Here is a 19,268-nt window from a genome sequence, read left to right as displayed (position 1 = left end):
TTTCCATAAAAAAACACATTAAAAACATGAAATTCAGTGGTTGTAATGAAGAGGTAATCAAGAGATTTGGACACTTTTACAAGACTATTTTCTGAAAACAATGCCCAAGATCACTTCTAGAACTTCCTGTAAAATAGCTGTTTATTGTGATCATTCTGAAAATTACCCCAAGGATTAGTTGGAATCAATTACCTAAACCTGTTCCATAACATCCACCTAAGATCAATGAGAAATCAGTTTATTACGCTGTTTTGCATTTGCACAATCTGATAGATATGTCTGGGGAAAAAAAAGGTGCTGCAATCAGTCTTTGTTGTTTCCCTCATTTAGTGAGATCACCCACTAGTCAGTAAATTTCCAGCAGTTCATTTCTGTTTGAAGTGATTTTAAACACATGCTGACAGTCAGCAGAAACCACACTTAAAAGGTTTCTCTTTTGTTTATCGGCCACACTGACAACAGTGACATTTTGCTGCTGGGAGGTGTTAATGTCAGGGCCTGTCTCTGACCTACTGTAAGTGTCTCATCTGTGTCATCGCCAGCTGACAGTTGGTGTTATGAAATGACACTGAGATGCTTTTGTTTTCTTTTTTTCCTCTTTGCTCTTTACTTGTTGTGATTCACTGATAGAAGTCATACAGGAACCGCTGGAAGGTGAGGGCCTCAGCATGTTCTCCCGTGCGGCTCTTTTTTTCTAAGAACAGGGCCACAGGGTCCTGCCGGGGGTCAGCGATGCTGCGACTCCACAGGGTTTCCGTGATCCCCAGCAGTTCACGTACTCGAGCACAGATGACCTGCGGGACGCACAGCAGGGTTGAGGCCTTTGATAATGCAGGCTTTACACGATCTAAATCTATTTAATAAAGGATCCCCACTGAGAGAATGGATAGTCTAAGAGACCTCATAACCACTGGCAAATAAGAAGAAGATACACAAAAACAAACATTTTATAGCAATTTACTACATGGACTTACAGTGTCTTGCAAAGTAATACCTTTTCAATGCAAAAAGGCATACTTATGAACTTTTTAACATTTTGTCATGTCACAACCAGAAACTGTAATATATTTTGTTGAGATTCTATGTGACAGGCCAAAGCAAACAAGTGCCTGATTGTTAAGTGGACGGAAAATTATACCCAGTTTTCAAAGTCTTTTACAAATGAAAATCTGCAAAGTGTGGGGTGCATTTGTATTCAGCCCCCACTACTGATACTTCTTAATAAAATCTAGTGTAACCAAATACCTTCAAAAATAACCTAATTAATAAATAGCCTGTTTGCGAGGGGACAATTTATCATAGGAGCAGCCAAGATGCACATGGTCACTCTGGAGGCGCTACATAGACCCACAGCTCAGGTGGAATAATCTGTTGGCACAACGTTTAGTCAAGCACTCCAAAAATCTGGCCCTTATGGAAAAGTGGCAAGAAGAAAGTCATTGTTTTAAGAAAGCCACAAGATGTCCCATTTTTATTTTGCAGCAAGCTCTGAAGGAGACACAGCAATTATGGATGAGGGGGCTCTGCTCAGTACACAGTACAAACAATCCCCATGGTGAAACATCTGGGTCATCCTGTGTGATGATGCTTTTCTTCAGCAGGGCTACATACGGTTCCAGAGTTAATGGGAGGATGAATGGAGATAAATACAAAGCAATCCTGGAAGGAAGCCTGTAGAGGTTGCAACAGACTTGAGGAGATTCAATGTCCAGCAGGACAAAGACCCTAAACATACAGCCACGGCTGCAATGGACTGGTTTAGATCAAGCACATTAATTTGTTAGAATGGCCCAGTCAAAGTCCAGACCTCATCCGAATAAGGAAACAGTGGCATGACTTGAAAACTGATGTTCACAGATGCTCTTCATCCAATCTGACCAAGGTTGAGCGGTTTCACAAAGACGTTTTGAGGAAAAAAATAGATTATCCAAGCACCATTATGGTATAAATCAATTAGTGAGGCCCATTTGCCAGATGAGAGCAAATGTATCCGCAAGTGTGTCAGAGAGTTGTTCTAACTTACACAGATAGTGAAATGCTTTTATACAGAGGACAGAAGAAATCCTAAATATATTTACGAAACCCACAGTGAGATCTACAAGTCAAGTTATTATGGAAACTGACTCTTGTTAATATATCCTGCTTTGAAGCTGCAGAGCTTAGCTCTAACAGACTGGCAACCTTCTGATGCACAGCCGAGTCTCACCCAGTGTCTTATAATCATAATAATAATAAAAAAAGACATAATATAACAAAAAGTTAAGTAAATAAGAAGATTAAGGAAAGCAAAGTTCAACACATGAGATTAAATGAGATTCAAGCAAGAAAAAAAATCTCTATTACAGACAGTCTGTATTTGCACAACTGGTAAAGACATGCCCCAAAGACTTTCAGCAGTAATTGTAACATAAGTTCGTTTTAAAAGCATTGTTTCCGGTGAACTGAATAAAAGCAACATGCTGCACTTTTCATATTTTCATTTCTAAAACATTTTTTGAAAACATGTATACTCTCCTTCCACTTCACAGTTATGCTACTTTGTGTTGATATAACACACAAACACACACACACATACACACACACACGCACACACACATACACACACACACACACACACAATCCCAATAAAAAACATTAAAGTCTGAGGTTGTGATGTAAGAAAATGCGAAGCAAATCCGGGAGATATGAATACACATGCACGGTGTATTTCAAACTAACATAAATTTGCGGTCTTTTCATTACCAGCTCACACACACCATCTTATGCTTAAAATGATTCTTAGTAGAGCTGGAAGCATATATGTTGTTGCAAGAAATGTTCGGTTACAACATGCAGCTTTAATTGGATGCCACCTCATGCAAAGAAACAGAGTTGAGCAGGATGTGTGACACCGCTAAGCTGACACTGAGAGACTTGTAAATGACTGTCAGAGCACTCAGAAGAGACTTGTAGTAATTCTTTGAACAGATTAGACTAAAGTTACATCTTAAGGGATGTGAAACGCACTGATGTTTCAGCATTAACTAATAAAGTGCAGCACATGCACTTAGCAGTGCCATCATTAATATTACATTGATGCAACTCTGCCAGTTGAAATTTATCTAATGGTACAGTTTTGTTAGGCCTACCATGTAAACAAGCTTTTATAATGACATTTCTGTCTTTTCTTTATACCTGCATGTCTTTAAAATCTGTTATTCCAAGTTTTGGCAAATTATTACAGTTTACATAAATGAGCTTCCTTCCAGAGATGAAATTATCAGTGAAACAAGCCTGCAACAGACAAGATGCCAGAATTTAGAGACTTAATAGTGCTAGTACCTTTTGAACACTTTGATTAATGTCTAAGAATGTTAGCATTGCCTTAACATTACCTTCCCATGTAGTTATTTGGTTTTGACTTAGTTTTCACCTACTTTGTATTGCGGAAATCCTAAAGACTCAATCCATCTTGCAACATCTCGACTGTCCCACTGCAAGAACTCCATACTGCCTCTGAAAATGTTGCTATGGAAACAGAAGGCTACGTGAATATTTGCGTCAACAATGGCGAGCAAGAAAAATTAATTCTTAGACTTCGAACATTCCTATTTAGCTAATATTTTAACAAAATAAAACAAATTTGAATTTCATAAAACATTTTAACAAAAAAAAAATAATTTAAATTTAAAAAAGTATTTTCTCTAGTCAAGAACCAATGCGCGTCTTCTCATTTCACGGCTTTAAATGCCGTGAAGTGATTGGTGGTTAACGATTTCTACCCCGCCCATTTTTATAAGAAACAGCGAACGGGAGCTAAGCCCCGTTTTCACTGACCTACTAATCATCTGCGCCGCTCCTTATTGGTTGCAATCCGTGTAAATGTATTATAGATCGGCTAAATTGCAGGTACTCTGTCCTGTCCTCTGGAAGACATTTGGAGCTGAAGTTTCTCGGACTGTGGGTCGGTTGAGGGAAAAATTGACATCTGACTCAACACAATGGCAGCGCTTGTCCTCCGGTCACTCTTAAATTACAAGATAAAACTGGTAATTCTTCAAAACATTGCTTTTTTTTCTTTAAATGCATGTTTAACTGAGCGAGGCTACGAAGCTATTTAGCTAGCAAAGTCATGCACGTTGAAAACCTCTCTCCCCATTTTCTTCAAGTAGTTTATGTCCGTTTTAGATAGATTTTTTTTTAGCTACATGTGGAGAAATAACAAGCCTATGATGCATTCAGACAAGATTTTTATTCTTTCTGCTTTTCGTTGGCAACAAGTTAAGTTTGAGCTTGTTAATGTGGTTTATTTTTCCTTCAGGCTCCTCTGCAGCTCGGTCGCATGTGCTACTCCTCTTCCTCAGTGGTAAGCTCTATCACTTGACACCCAGCTGCTGTTATAACACAGAAATAAATCAGTGCTCATCATTTGTTTTTGTATAGTCTCTTCTAGCTCTCAGCTGATGTGTCTCTTTGTTAGATTTCAATGTGTTTACAGTGCAGAGCAAAAGTATGTACCCTCCTTACAGATTTCTTCAGTTTTTGTCACCCCCGGATCATCCATAAACAAAATTTATATCAGATAACCCCAATTAATACAAAATGCTGTTATCAAATACAAATTTTTGTGTTCATGTGAAAAAGATCTTCAGATTTACTCATCCCTATGTGAAAAAGTAATTGCCCAATAAATCTAAAAACGTTTTTGTCCCCCTTGGCGGCAAACACCACCAAGTGTGTGTATTAACCTACAATGAGTCTTTACATCTCTGTAGAGGAATTTTGACCCACTCTTCTTTGCAGAATTGGTTTAATTGAGTGGATTTTCAAGCACAAACTGTCTAAGATCTCAGTATCTCAATCTGATAAAAGTCTTGACTTTGACTAGGCCACCCCAAAAGCTTTTTCCCTCCCGAGTCATTCAGAGGTGGACTTGTTGCCTAAAGTAATAAAGACAAGGCTGGACTTTCTCCTTCAGGATTTTCTTGTAGAGAATCCACGGTTCCATTAATTACGGTAAATCATCCAAATCTTGAAGATGCATTGCAGGCTCGGACCACCACTCTTCCACAACCATGTTTGACGGTTGGTGTACTGTTTTTCTCCGGTTTTACGCCAGATGTAACAGGATGTACACCTTGTGTCTTGTCAATCTACAGAACTTTCCCAAAAGTCTCGGACAACATCCAGATGTTTTTTTTGACAAATATAAGGCGGGCCTTGGTGTTCTTTTTAGTCAGCATTGGTTCTGGCCTTGGAACCCTCTCCTGCATGTCATTTTTTTTTTTGTTGAATTATGAAAACTGACCCTAAGTAAGGTCGGCCGATATTGTTCTGAGATCTTTTGTGACATCCTAGATAAATCAGTGATGCACTCTTGGGCTAATTTTGGTAGGCTGCCTCCTCTTTGGAAGGTTCTCCGCTGTTTAACCTTTTCTCCATTTGTGAATAATGGCTCTCACTGTGGTTCATTCGAGTCACAAATCACTAGAAATGGTCTTGTAGACTTTTCTGGACTGATAGATGTCAATAACTTTGTTTCTCATCTGTTTGTGAAAGAATTTAGTTCGGGAACATGATGTGTTGCTTTTTGAAATCTTTTAGCCTACTTCATGTTGTCACACAGGTTCTACTGGATTCGACGGGTCAGGCTGTAATTAGCCCTGGTTGTGGCTGGTTATATTTAATCAAAGAAATGTGGTTTATCACAAGTAATTTGTGATTTACCAAGTAGACATGTTGCCTAGATCTTCAGCAGCAACAAAAGAAACATGTAAGCTGGCAAATACTCTTTCATTGCACTATTTAACTGGTAACAGACAACTCCATAAAGCAAAGTATTACAATAATAATGTGCAGTCTAATGATTTTATGGTACTGTTTGCCTGATGGCAGTGGTTCAGAGAGGTAATGGAAAAGTTGTGAGGTAGAACCTCACGAATATTTAATCCTAGCCATAACAGTGTGTGCAATATTAATATGGCCAAGGATTGTTTTGGAATATGGTAATTACTTAATATTTCCAGTGTCAGCAATTCACATTTTGCATACCAATAAGATTTTCAGCCAATCAGGGTGGAGTCTCGCTGCTGCATCAGCAGCTCACACTTGACACAAGTTCCCAGGCTGCTAAAAGTCACAGAGAGAGCTGGAAGCGTCGTAGTCACAGTTTAGAAAGAGAAGTCAGGAAAGTGTGGTTTTTATCGCATCTGAAATTGTCATGGCAATATTTAACAACAATATCGCTAATAAGTTTTTTCCTTTTAATATCACGCAGCGAGACTTTTCCAAGCCTTGTTTGAGCCGAGGCAAAATGGACAACCAACTATCTCATTTTCTGAATTTGCAAACAATTTCAGGTTATTTCCAGCAGCTTTTCCTGCTTTATAGTTTTTGATAATGCGTTCCGCAGGTTAATGGAAACCATAAAACCAAATAAGTGTTGTCAGCTCAATTAATTGCAATCAGGCAACCGTGCAATGCTTCTAGGAGGCATAAAACTCTCTGCACACTTTGTAGTGATTGATACATGTTTTCAGTAAAGTTATTAAGAATGTAATCATGCAGGAAAGGGGTTTTAATTATATGCTTCTTTCATCTTCCAGCCAACAACCAAACTATTTATTGATGGCAAGTTTGTTGAGTCCAGCTCGTCTGAGTGGCTGGACATCCACAACCCTGTGAGTATTCCTACCTGCCTGGAGCAGCGACACATGACGGCACGAGCTGCCCTTGTTTTGGAGATTACAGTGCCTTGCAAACTCAATCTCTCTTGACTTATTTTCACATTTTGTCACATTACAACCACGAACCTCAATATGATTTATGAGGATTATTTGCCATAGACAAATAAACACAAAATAGTGCATAAATGTCAGGAGGACTGAAAAAGATGTATGGTTTTTAAAATAACATTTTTATAAACACATTTGTTTCCAGTCCCCTTTAGTCTGATGCCCCTAAATAAAACCCACCTGTGAAGGCTTCTGGCGTTTTTGTAGCTCATTAGTGAACAAACAGCATCAAGACCAAGGAACAGATCATGGAGAAAGTTCTGAAGACGTTTAAAGGAATTAGACAATATCCCAAGCTTTGAACATCTTTGGACCGTTCAGTCTACCAGTACATGATAATCCGCCTGAACAGACTGGGAATGGCGGCTCTGGAAACTCTGGTGGAGCTGGAGATATCCACAACTCAGGTGGGAGAATGTATCGGGATGTCTCGGCAAGACAGCTATTAGTTGTCGAGGTTGCAAAAGACCTGAGACCTTCCTTCAAGGCAACAACTCTAAATCTGTAAATATAAAGTCAAATACGCAAATAAGGGTCATATTCATGCGTCAAAGTCCAGACCTAATGCTGGGCACACAGATGCTCTACTTCCAGTCTTACTAAACTTGATCTATTTTGCAAAGAATGAGAAAAAAAGGTCAGTTTGTGGACGGGCAAAAACTGGATGAAACTCCACTGCTGCCAAGATGGGTTACAAACGATAGACTTTTCAGATTTCTATTTGTGAAAAAAAAACAGGAAACCATGCATCATTTTCTCATCACTTTGCTATTTTGCAGTACTTTGTGTTGGTGTTTCACGTGAAGTTATTTGTAAAGCAAGAGAAAACAAGCTTAGAGTCCAGCCTGCTGTGGAGCCTGTCAAGCGTTAGCGTCTAGCTACAATGTGATGGGTGATTATTGCCTTGGAACATATCCATCTCATCACATAAAAATCCAAAGCTTTAGATGACAGGAAAAAAAAAACTTAATCTGTTGTTAATTTAATGGAATAATGTCCAGCACATCATGCCAAGTAATAATTTCTTTTTTTGCCAGTCAACTCTGAATGCTGTATCTCTTTCTCCTCAGGCCACTAATGAAGTGGTGGGACGTGTTCCCAAAGCCACTCAGGAGGAGATGCTGGCAGCTGTGGATTCCTGCTCCAGAGCTTTCCGCTCGTGGTCGGAGACCTCCATCCTCAGCAGGCAGCAGATCTTCCTGCGCTACCAGCAGCTTATCAAGGATAACATCGTAGGGAAAGCTGCTGGCTTCTCATGTGCCTCCCAGAGTAGATGATCTCCCATCTGCTGAACTGATCTGCGGATGTTTCTGCCTCTAATGTTTCAGAAAGAACTGGCAAAAATGATCACCTTGGAGCAGGGCAAGACGCTTGCTGATGCAGAGGGAGACGTGTTTAGAGGACTCCGTGAGTAAAATGTTGACTTTTCTTCTGGTGGCATGAATTGTTGGGGTTTGATTTCCAGATGAGACTAGAGTGCTGCTGAATAAAACATCAGAAATCCTAATTCCTCTGCTGCAACGGTCTCGAATTTTATCTGTTTTTCAAGTTTGACACTCAGGTGGCTGCAGGGTTTTTTATAATTTGTATGAAACCACATGGTTCAGTGAGCAGTTTTGCTACAGCATCAGAATATTCAGTCCAGATATAAAAGTTTGACCACATAGTGTATTTAACTGCCCAATGAGAACAACTTTACAGGCTATGCTTTTGTTTAGTTCGCCTCACTGAGTAGCACTTATTCTTTCTGGCAGCATTACATTGAGAAGAAGCATATTGAGAAACTGATAGAGTGCTGCACACTTTAATAAAAGAGGTATTTCAGTAACTACAAGATAAAGCTGTGGAAAAAAAGTGTATTTATTTTTTCAGTACTTGGTGCAGATCCCAGTTTCCTGTCACTCAGATTATCCCGGCATGCCAACGTTCCTATTATCAGCCGAAAGACGGGCTCCATTAGGAGTGCCGCTGCCTGCAGTTGAGATTTTCTGCTGAACAGGGCGGCACTGGTGCTTGAAGTTTGTTCAAGTTTTTGTCACAGTTTACTACTTGGAAAATGAAGTTTGGAGGTTAAAATACAAACTTTAGCTGGCAGAGTGATGTAGGAAAGGAACTGACTCAGAACTAAAAAGAACCACGGTGTCATTATTTGATGTTAAAGACTTACAGATGGATTCCTATTGGGTTTTACTAACTGAGTGCTGCACAGCTTTCTAACAATGACTGGCGATAAGAAAGATATTATGGAGTGCTTTTTGCATACCTGCGTTTAGCTCAATTCGACTTCCCTTGAACTCTGACCCGCTTCCCTCGCTCTGCTGAAGAAACGTTTTCCCACGTGGTCACTACCATGTTTCACATGTGGCATGCAGTGTCAGCTGTTTACCAGGCACTGTGTTTTACATGTAGGCCAGAGAACCTTCTTCTGCATGTTTACTGTGTCCCTCGCTTTTCCATAAAGGCCAAATATGTAACACTACTAATCCTGGTGGCAGATTCACCCACCTGAGCTGTGGATTTATGCAGCTCCTCCAGAGTTGCCTTGGACATCTAGGCTGCGTCATCCATCCATATATCCATTGTCCATACCCACTTGTCCTTGACAACGAACCCCCCCTGCACGGTCGCAGGGGGGGTTTGGTGCTTATGCCCAGCGGTCATTGGACGAGAGGCAAGGTTCACACTGGGCTTGTCGCCAGTCCATCACAGGGCAACACACAGACACACAGGACAAACAACCATGAACACTCATACCTAAGGACAATTTAGAGTAACCAATTAACCGAACAGTTGGAGGAAGCCAGAGTAGCTGGAGAGAAGCCCTCTAGGCTGCCTCTCAGTGAACGGAGCTCTGAGAGATGTTTAAAGCTGGGAGTATTTTTCTATAATCTAACCCTGCCTCAAAGTTCACTTCTCCACAACTTGATGCTGTTTCTTCGCTAATGTTCCTTAACAAACCTCTGAAGCCTTCTTAGAACTGCTGGAATTATACTGAGACTAAATCACACGCAATTTTACTCCTCACAGATTAGGAGACTTTTGCAGTTGGTTGCACTGCATTTTATTTAGAGGTACCATCTTAAAAGGGGCAAGAATTCAAGTGCATGCTACACTTTTTACAGATATTTATTTTTATTGTCGAAATAAAAGCAATCTATCTCACAGAATCTTGAGTTGAAGAAGCTCTGTAAATTTTGGGCATAAACCTTGGCACGTTCTTCTCCAGATTTAGACCTGAACGTCATCCTGTCTCACTGGTCCGCTGGCATTCCTCCTCATGTCACGCTTTGGATTTATCCCCGACTCACACCATCTATTGTGAGAGCTTACTGGGGCTGGTGTGAGCCCTCTTAATTGTCCCTAATGAACACAATCAGGCACAGGGTAACAGGTTAATCTCTTTAAACAGATATCTGCATACAAATACGCAGCGCCTGTGGGTGGGGGACAAGACGTTTGGCAACGAAAGCTGTCTGGTTCCAATCACATTTGAGCTTTAGGTTGCATGGCAATTAGCATTTGTGTTGGCACTAATGCAGTGTGAAATGTTTGATTATGTTAACAATAACTCTGATTGGTATCAAGTTACCTGCATGCAAATAATGGCTGGTGAACTTAACAAGCGTGTTCTGGCCCTCATATCCTTTTTAATAGATGTCTGATTTCTGTAATCATACTAATATTTGTTTACATTTTATCCATATTTTTTATATGTATGACCTGTCCAAAAAGGTTTTGTCATTGTGAAGTATTTCCTTTTTATCTTCCCCCCTCAGAGGTTGTGGAGCACACCTGCAGCATCACCTCCCTCATGCTCGGCGAAACCTTACCTTCCATCACCAAGGACATGGACACGTACACGTACCGCCTGCCCCTCGGAGTCTGCGCCGGCATCGCCCCCTTCAACTTCCCTGCGATGATTCCTCTGTGGATGTTCCCTGTCGGGATGGTGTGCGGCAACACGTATTTAATGAAGCCATCTGAGCGCGTCCCAGGCTGCACCATGCTCCTGGCCAAATTGCTCCAGGATGCGGGGGCACCAGATGGTGCTCTAAATATCATCCACGGGCAGCATGCAGGTGAGTTTGCGGCTCCCTGATGTTTCAGGGTTTCTCAGTGGGAGTTTGTGGTAAACAATAGTGAGCAGTCCAAAAATAACTCCCCATAATAATAAACAATGGCGTTATGTGTGCACTGCCTTGCTAAAGTATCCATACCTCTTGAACTTTAATTTATTTGATTGTGATTTTAAGCGATAAACCAACACAAAGCACTGTATAATTGTGAATTGAAAAGCAACGCATAAATCTGAAAAGTGTGGCGTATTCTACCTGATCTGAGACAATACTTTGTAGAGCCATTATTAGGTGTAGTTACATCTGCAAGACAATTGGGCTATGTCTGTACCAGCTTTGCACCTGTAGAAACGGAAAGATGCCCCCTTTTTCTTCACAAGATGGCTCAATGTCAGTCAGATCAGATAGACTGTCTGTGAAGATCATTTTCAAGTCTTGCCACAGTTTATTGGTTAGGTTTTCCTTCCACTTCACACTGGGAATATAAGAACGAGACACCAGATTGTAATCTAGAAGCAAATTATTCCTTTAGAGCTAAGGTACAGATTAAAAAAAGGCTCAACCATTTTATGTTTTCCTTTTGTGTAGCTGTGAATTTTATCTGTGACCATCCGGCCATCAAAGCCATCAGCTTCGTGGGATCCAACCAAGCAGGAGAGTACATCTATGAGCGGGGCTCCAAGAATGGAAAGAGGGTGCAGTCCAACATGGTACTCAGAGTGCTTCACTGAGCACCGCTCTTTCATTAGAGAACCCATTATTTCCTGTGATTAAATCACATATCAGAAAGTGTCCTCAATTTTGGCATTTAGGGCGCCAAGAACCACGGTGTGGTGATGCCTGACGCCAACAAAGAGAACACGATCAACCAGCTGGTGGGGGCTGCTTTTGGAGCAGCTGGTCAGCGATGCATGGCTCTCTCTACTGCTATTTTTGTTGGGGAGTCTCGTGACTGGCTCCCAGAGCTGGTAGAGCGCTCCAGATCGCTGCGCGTAAATGCAGGTAACTCCCCCCTCAGGAACTGTGTCAACAGAAGTTGAGTGCTTTTATTCAAAAGGGCCCTAAAGTATCATCAGTTATTAAACATTTTATCAGAAAATGCTGGTTCAGAATGCTGCCCTTCTTAAAGATGTACATTGTTTTGCTGCAGGTGATCAGCCCGGGGCTGACGTGGGCCCCCTGATCTCCCCTGAAGCAAAGGCCAGGGTGGAGTATTTGGTCCAGTGCGGAGTGGATGAAGGTGCCAGGCTGCTGCTGGATGGGAGGAACGTTCACGTCAGAGGATATGAAAATGGGAACTTTGTTGGACCGACGATCTTAAGCAACGTAACGGTGAGCTGGGAATCTGAATTTACAGCATCCCATAAAAGTATTCACACCCCTTAAACATTTTCACGTTACAACCAAAAGCTTCGGTGTATTCAATTCGGATTTTATGTAATGGACCAAAACAAAGTAGTGCAGAATTGTGAACTGGATATATGGTTTTGCAAGTCATTTTTGATAAGTATTACAAAGTGCGCCAGGCGTCTGTATTCAGTAAGTATATACTCACCACAGCTTTCAGATATTTATTTGTAAATATTTTTGAAAACCTTGTATCCATCCACTTCACAATTATACACTTCTTCGCTTTGGTCCATCATATACAATCCCCAGAAAAGGCCCTTAAAGTTTATGGTTGCTACATGACAAAATGTAAAACGGTTAAGCATTATAGGTGGGACAAAATGTGGGCCCATGGACAAACTTGATTTCAGGTGTCTCTATAATGGTTCTTTATTGAAAAAATTAGCAATTTTCCTCTGGGGCTGCATATTCCTGTAGGAGGTTCTGAAAATGGAATGGGAATAATTTTAATAAGGAAATTTTCCTTTCTGCAGAACTTATTTGGAGCTAAAGGGATTATCATCGGGGCAAAAAAACCTCAAATCAATCTCTTTGTTCATTATCTGTGTTCGGGGAAGCTGCTTCTAATTTGGAGCAATAGTTGGTCCTGCTTTCCCTATTTCTTTCCTGATTCTGTTGACATTATTTTTGGGTGTTATTGTATGTGGTCTAGGCATGATTTGGTATAAACATGGAGCTAATTAATGCCTGTTCTTTTCAGCCGGACATGAAATGCTACAAGGAGGAGATCTTTGGGCCGGTGCTCATAGTCCTGGAAGCAGACACCTTAGATGAAGCCATATCTCTGATCAACAGAAACCCTTATGGCAACGGCACAGCCATCTTCACTACCAATGGAGCCACGGCACGCAAATACACACATGAAGTGGATGTTGGGCAGGTGAGGGAGAGTTTTTTGATAAAAGATGCCAGAATGAAGTTTTATTTTAAAGTTTTTAAGCTTAATTGGAGATTTGGTTGCTTTTGAATTAGTGATGCTAATCTCAGCTGCACACCTTAAATTGGTGGGGCTTTTTGTGTGTTGTGATAATCTTCTTTCCTGCTGGCTGAAAATATTTATAAAGCATCAGTGGTTTATGTCTTGAAGCTCATTTGCATCAGCATCTTAGCCTGTCATTGCGTGATGAATTTGTATAAGCACAACACTGTGGAACCTCACTGTTCATTGTCAGTTTCCAGGCGGAGTTATTAATAACGCAGACCAATTTGCCTCAGGATGCAGTTGGATGGACCTAAAACCAATTTGAGCGACAAAATGTGCAACATGGTGCTGAATGAAATTGCTCAGCAGAGCTCCAGTAGGCAGTCGTAATTATCAAACATGCCCCTTATCAAAAAGATGAATTGTTTGAAATGTGGTGTTATGTTGTAGCATTGCAAGTATGACTTCTCAGATTCATCTGGTTCCATCAATATTTGCAACAAATCCTCTTAGATTCTGCTTAATCCTTAAAATCCAGATTTCAGCTCCTGGGAATAAAGAGACCCATTTGGTTTCTGGTCTGTTCATTCTGCTTTAGACATCTCCACTCATTTTTGCAGTTATACATTGATGATTTCATGCATTTGTACAGATTGGGGTGAATGTACCCATCCCCGTCCCTCTGCCCATGTTCTCCTTCACTGGCTCCAGAGGCTCTTTCAGAGGAGATACCAACTTCTATGGCAAGCAGGTAAAAATACACACCAAAAAATGGTGTCCTTTCTTTCAGGATGCTCTGCATTAATAATCTTAAATAGTATTTTCTTGTTGACTCGCTGACAAATTTGCTCCATTTTCACCACCAGGGTATTCAGTTCTTCACTCAGATCAAGACTGTGACGTCTCAATGGAAGGCAGAAGATGCCACCGTAACGAGCCCAGCTGTCACCATGCCAACCATGGGACGCTAAGCTAAAGAGACAGTTAATGCCTCACTGACTGCTTGCCTGCCTCAACAAGAAGCCCCAGAAGAGTTCAGGAAACGGTTATCGTCAACTTTCCCTTTTTACTGTTTGGAAAAATGAAACCCTTTTCTTTTTTTTAGACGAGGATTATTTGAAATGTGAAAGTTGTTGAATAACAACAAATTACAGCCATGTTTTCTTTGTATAGGGAGCACATAAGCACGGGATGTTTCTGAGACCATCTTCAGGCGTTATATTCCCCACCTGTTTTCTTGCAGGTCCTGAATAGACCTGGGGGATGGTGACTTAATCACGGTCAGTCAGTTTTATAGTCCACTGAGAGCTCTGGCATCAAATTATTCCACAAGGAGAGAAATTCTGTTCCTGAGCTGCCAAACAATGATCTACTAGAATTTTTGCACGCAGGGTTATGAACAAGCAGTTTTATTTATCCGATGTTAGGGCAGTTGATTTGTGAATCGAGCTGTTACACACAAACACGAACAAAGCTGCTGATTTACTTCATCAACATTTAAACACTCTACTTTTTCTATTGTAAGTGTTTATGATTGCACTACATACTGTCTTGTGTTGTGGGTTTGACTAGCATTACTGTCAGATTCAGTTTGGAGCCTTAATGGTGTTGAGGTTGGATTAGATTGCTGTGCATGATCTCATGAACTTGAGTCATAGGTTTCTACATCAGCCTGTGTGATAAAATATCTGAGATGAAACTGTTAATACTGATAATGCTGCAGTATTTGAAATCAGAGCATTAATCATGTTGCCGCTTTAAACCTTGTACCCTCGATTCGATTTGAGTTTATTAGAGAAAACATTAAGAGCACTGTGAGCTGTGGTAATAAAAAGTCATTTGAGTGAAGTGAACATTGATTTCTGTGCACATTTGGGCTTTATTCATTAATCTAAGCCATGCAGTAATACACACTAATGTTGTACACTCCTGTTTCAGCGGTTTATGAATTATATATAGATGGCAATTATTTCTGGAGTAAAATTAACTACTAAGGAATGTCCAAGCTGATGATCAGGATGGTTATGATTTAAAGATTTGATCTAGTACTGTTTTGGGTTTTTTTTATCTAGAAATTGTATATTGGTAATAAAACATAACTTGTTAATGAAGTATGGATTTCCACTGCAGGAGTATAAAAACACAAAGTTTTCAAGGAGCTCTGAAGAAAGAAAAACGGCTAGTTCTGCATTGAGTGTATTTGGGTCAATGACATCATAAGAGGCACAAAAATCCACTTGATCAGATGGCATTAGTAAAAAGAACACAAGTGAAAGGGTCCCACATAGTCGGGCGTACTGTGATCGGTGTGGACTCTGCGAGCACTGTCCGTGGACGTTTGAGGTTTCATAACCAAGCGTACCAATTTCCCACATTTTTGGTGATAAATTCCTACATTTCCAACACTTTCTGCCATGGCGTCATCGTATGAGAGGAAGAGCTAATTTGCTTTGTAGCTTTGGAAAAACAAAAATAAAAGAAAGTGGTATATAAGGCCATTAAACTACACTAGGGACGAAGATGACCAATGCACCTGTCAATGCTGCGCAGAGTGGTTGTAAAAATTGAGCCTTGTCCATGTCTGGCAGAAGAGTACGCACGGACGACCGCAGCTGCAAATACCACCTGACTGGGAGCCTTAAATGCCTCTCAAGAAAGAGCATTGTTGATCAACCTCCCTTTTACCATATCGTACCTTTGCATGTATTGGGTTCTTTGGTGCCATTAGGAGGCGTTTTTTATCCGCTTTGACAAGCACCGATTAAAGGTACTTGAGTATAGCATACAGATAGTCTTCTGCAAGGAAATGAGCCTAAAGATCCAGCAAACATCAGGTTTTTGAATTATTTTGGATCAATCAGGGGTTCTCATCTCATGTATTTTATAGGACTTAACTGTCCCAAATTGAGAAGAGTGTTAATGAAAATAGTGTACTACAACACTTTTAGATAATATTTGAATTAAATCAAATTACACATAGGATTTTAACATTTTTATAATTATTTCCCCAATTTATTAAAATGAGTGAATGCAACATAAAAATGATTCAGTGTGGTGTAATGTGGATAAAATGCCAGTTGCAAATTGGTGAGGATCAGTTGCTTTGTGCCTCCTGTGATGTCACTAAAGCCGTGTCCACGTGGACGCTTGTTTTTGGGAAGGTTAGATTTATCTTGACTAAATAATAATAATAAAATAGCAAAACTAATGCAAAACTGACTGACGAGTTTTTCTATAAGTGGCAAACTATATCTGAAAAAGGCTAATTACTTAATTCTATATTGGTGTTTTGACCGTTTATGACTTAGAAATAGACAGAAATTACTTCCGGGGTAAAATAAACCATCACAGACGGAACAAGCTGATGATTCGGGTTCTGGGAGTTTATTACGTAGAACCCGGTGTTAGTTCGGCACCAAACCCAAACGACTCCTGAAATCACCACTGGAAGGAGTCAGTCGGACATCATGGTGAGGCTGCAGTGTTTAGCCTTTAGATACCACTCCATCGAGTTAGCCACAGACACTAAGCTGTGATCTTTTTCTGTTTTAAGGACTTCGTGATAAAACAAAGACTAGTCTTTTGGTCCACCGCTGAGCCCTGTAACCGTTGGCAACTTAATGTTAGCTTGTTACATTTCAGCCGTTAGCTTTCTCTAATGTAGCAGGAATGCTAATCATCGTAACTGTTGATGAAATTATCTAACTAGTTATCTTCAGTTTTAAATAAACTAAGAGTGTTGACACTAAAAGGGTTGAAACACGTCTTGTAAAGGTCGCTTTTGAGCAATTTAAAGGCAGTTTCAGTTATGAACAACTAAGTTATAGGAGATATTCACAGCCAGAGGCGGCCAGAGGTTTGATGAGGCCTTAAGGTGAATTGGGGGCCACTTCCGGTTAAAGTCGTTTGCACTTTAAATACAATTTTATTTTATACTCAACATATCTCCTTTACTCCTGTCTGTATTGAGGCACTATACACGTTTTCATCCTTTATATCCCAACAATTAATTTATAGCTACTTACCTAAATATATTTTCTGGTGCAATTGATTCAATTAAAAAATTGAAAAGTTGCTTGTTTATTGCCAATCAGAACAATAGCATATTAGAGCAATGTGGATTTTTTTTTAAACAAGGGTACCAAGTATGTTTTCAAGAATTATCTCAAAATTTCCAAGGAAATCCTCAGATATTTTGTGGAAAACTTTGATATTGCCTTATTTAAACAATCCTAAATTAGCAACAAAAAAAAAAGAAACCTTTCCATGCTTTAACTAATTCATTTATAAAAATAAGATCTGGATATTTTCAAAGAATCTATATTCTTTCTTTATGTTATACTTTTGTATTTAAGGAGAATTTATATATTTACTTTATTACTAAGCTAAGTCACTTAATTTTTAATTCACATTTATTGATGTTCACATCTGTGAAAAATAGTAAGATAAATTCTCATTTGTTATGCAGCAGCATACAATTATTTTGTCCCCTGACAGATGATAAAGGATTTTTTTTAAACATTTAAACATTTAAATACACTGCTCAAACAAATAAAGAGAACACTTAAACAACACAATATAACTCCAAGTAAATCAAAGTTCTGTGAAATCAAACTGTCCACTTAGGAAGCAACATTGATTGACGATCAATTTCTCATGATGTTGTTCAAATGGAATAGACAACAGGGGGAAATCTTTGGCGATTAGCAAGACACTCAATAAAGGAGAGGTTCTGCAGGTGGGGACCACAGACCACTTCTCAGTACCTCTGCTTTCTGGCTGATGTTTTGGTCACTTATGAATGTTGGTGGTGCTTTCACACTCGTGGTAGAATGAGACGGACTCTACAACCCACACAAGTGGTTCAGGTAGTGCAGCTCATCCAGGATGGCACATCAATGCGAGTTGTGGCAAGGTTTGCTGTGTCTGTCAGCGTAGTGTCCAGAACCTGGAGGCGCTACCAGGAGACAGGCCAGTACACCAGGAGACGTGGAGGAGGCCGTGGGAGGGCAACAACCGAGCAGCAGGACCGCTACCTCCACCTTTGTGCAAGGAGGAACAGGAGGACCACTACCAGAGGCCTGCAAAATGACCTCCAGCAGGCCACAAATGTGCATGTGTCTGCACAAACGGTTAGAAACTGACTCCATGAGGATGGTATGAGGGCCCGACGTCCTCAAATGGGGGTTGTGCTCACAGCCCAACACCGTGCAGGACGCTTGGCATTTGCCAGAGAACACCAGGACTGGCAAATTCGCCACTGGCGCCCTGTGCTCTTCACAGATGAAAGCAGGTTCACACTGAGCACATGTGACAGATGTGACAGAGTCTGGAGACACCGTGGAGAGCGATCTGCTGCCTGCAACATCCTTCAGCATGACCGGTTTGGCAGTGGGTCAGTAATGGTGTGGGGTGGTATTTCATTGGAGGGCCGCATGGCCCTCCATGTGCTCGCCAGAGGTAGCCTGACTGCCATTAGGTACCGAGATGAGATCCTCAGACCCCTTGTGAGACCATATGCTGGTGCGGTTGGCCCTGGGTTCCTCCTAATGCAGGACAATGCTAGACCTCATGTGGCTGGAGTGTGTCTGCAGTTCCTGCAAGATGAAGACATTGAAGCTATGGACTGGCCCGCCCGTTCCCCAGACCTGAATCTGATTGAGCACATCTGGGACATCATGTCTCGCTCCATCCACCAACGTCACGTTGCACCACAGACTGTCCAGGAGTTGGTGGATGCTTTAGTCCAGGTCTGGGAGGAGATCCCTCAGGAGGCCATCCGCCGTCTCATCAGGATCATGCCCAGGGAGGTCATACAGACACGTGGAGGTCACACACAATACTGAGCCTCATTTTGACTTGTTTTAAGGACATTACATCAAAGTTGGATCAGCCTGCAGTGTGTTTTTCCACTTTAATTTTGTGTGTGACTCCAAATCCAGGCCTCCATTGGTTAATAAATTTGATTTCCATTGATGATTTTTGTCTGATTTTGTTGTCAGCACATTCAACTTTGTACAGAACAAAGTATTCAATGAGAATATTTCATTCATTCAGATCTAGGATGAGTTATTTGAGTGTTCCCTT

At 40.7% G+C, this 19,268-nt stretch overlaps 3 protein-coding genes across 6 annotated transcripts in view; 2 read left to right on the top strand and 1 right to left on the bottom strand.

Moving 5' to 3' along the window:
* Positions 1–577: 577 nt before the first annotated feature.
* On the bottom strand, positions 578–3,729 carry LOC124882120 (sterile alpha motif domain-containing protein 15-like). 2 transcript variants are annotated; one of them, XM_047388305.1, is made up of 3 exons: positions 3,417–3,702; positions 3,175–3,273; positions 578–794 (listed from the first exon to the last, which is right to left on the bottom strand). In XM_047388305.1, the coding sequence occupies exons 1-3, from the start codon at positions 3,486–3,488 to the stop codon at positions 621–623; spliced, it is 345 nt and encodes a 114-aa protein (XP_047244261.1). In that variant the 5' UTR covers positions 3,489–3,702; the 3' UTR covers positions 578–620. The 2 variants fall into 2 exon arrangements, with proteins under 2 accessions (XP_047244261.1, XP_047244263.1); XM_047388307.1 differs by lacking the exon at positions 3,175–3,273 and having other exon boundaries at positions 3,417–3,729.
* Positions 3,730–3,870: 141 nt separating this feature from the next.
* Positions 3,871–15,040, top strand: LOC124882117 (methylmalonate-semialdehyde dehydrogenase [acylating], mitochondrial-like). Of its 2 annotated transcripts, none has more exons than XM_047388296.1 (12): positions 3,871–4,028; positions 4,301–4,345; positions 6,585–6,659; positions 7,844–8,005; positions 8,102–8,180; positions 10,550–10,852; positions 11,438–11,559; positions 11,662–11,851; positions 12,000–12,181; positions 12,960–13,139; positions 13,834–13,932; positions 14,048–15,040. In XM_047388296.1, exons 1-12 carry the CDS (start codon positions 3,981–3,983, stop codon positions 14,150–14,152), a joined length of 1,590 nt encoding a protein of 529 aa, XP_047244252.1. In that variant the 5' UTR covers positions 3,871–3,980; the 3' UTR covers positions 14,153–15,040. The 2 variants fall into 2 exon arrangements, with proteins under 2 accessions (XP_047244252.1, XP_047244254.1); XM_047388298.1 differs by having other exon boundaries at positions 3,872–4,019.
* A 1,453-nt stretch (positions 15,041–16,493) lies between these two features.
* entpd5b (ectonucleoside triphosphate diphosphohydrolase 5b) overlaps positions 16,494–19,268 on the top strand; it is a 12,958-nt gene continuing 10,183 nt past the window's right edge. For both annotated transcript variants that reach the window (XM_047388304.1, XM_047388303.1), the window contains exon 1: positions 16,494–16,651. The gene's annotated coding sequence lies outside the window, so the exon portion shown is untranslated. The remainder of the gene's footprint in view (positions 16,652–19,268) is intronic.

The sequence above is a fragment of the Girardinichthys multiradiatus genome, chromosome 15 (genome assembly GCF_021462225.1).
Source record: "Girardinichthys multiradiatus isolate DD_20200921_A chromosome 15, DD_fGirMul_XY1, whole genome shotgun sequence".
NCBI classification, from domain to species: Eukaryota; Metazoa; Chordata; class Actinopteri; order Cyprinodontiformes; family Goodeidae; genus Girardinichthys; species Girardinichthys multiradiatus.
Note: the sequence above shows the minus strand (reverse complement) of the source record. Positions and strands in the feature narration are given on the sequence as shown.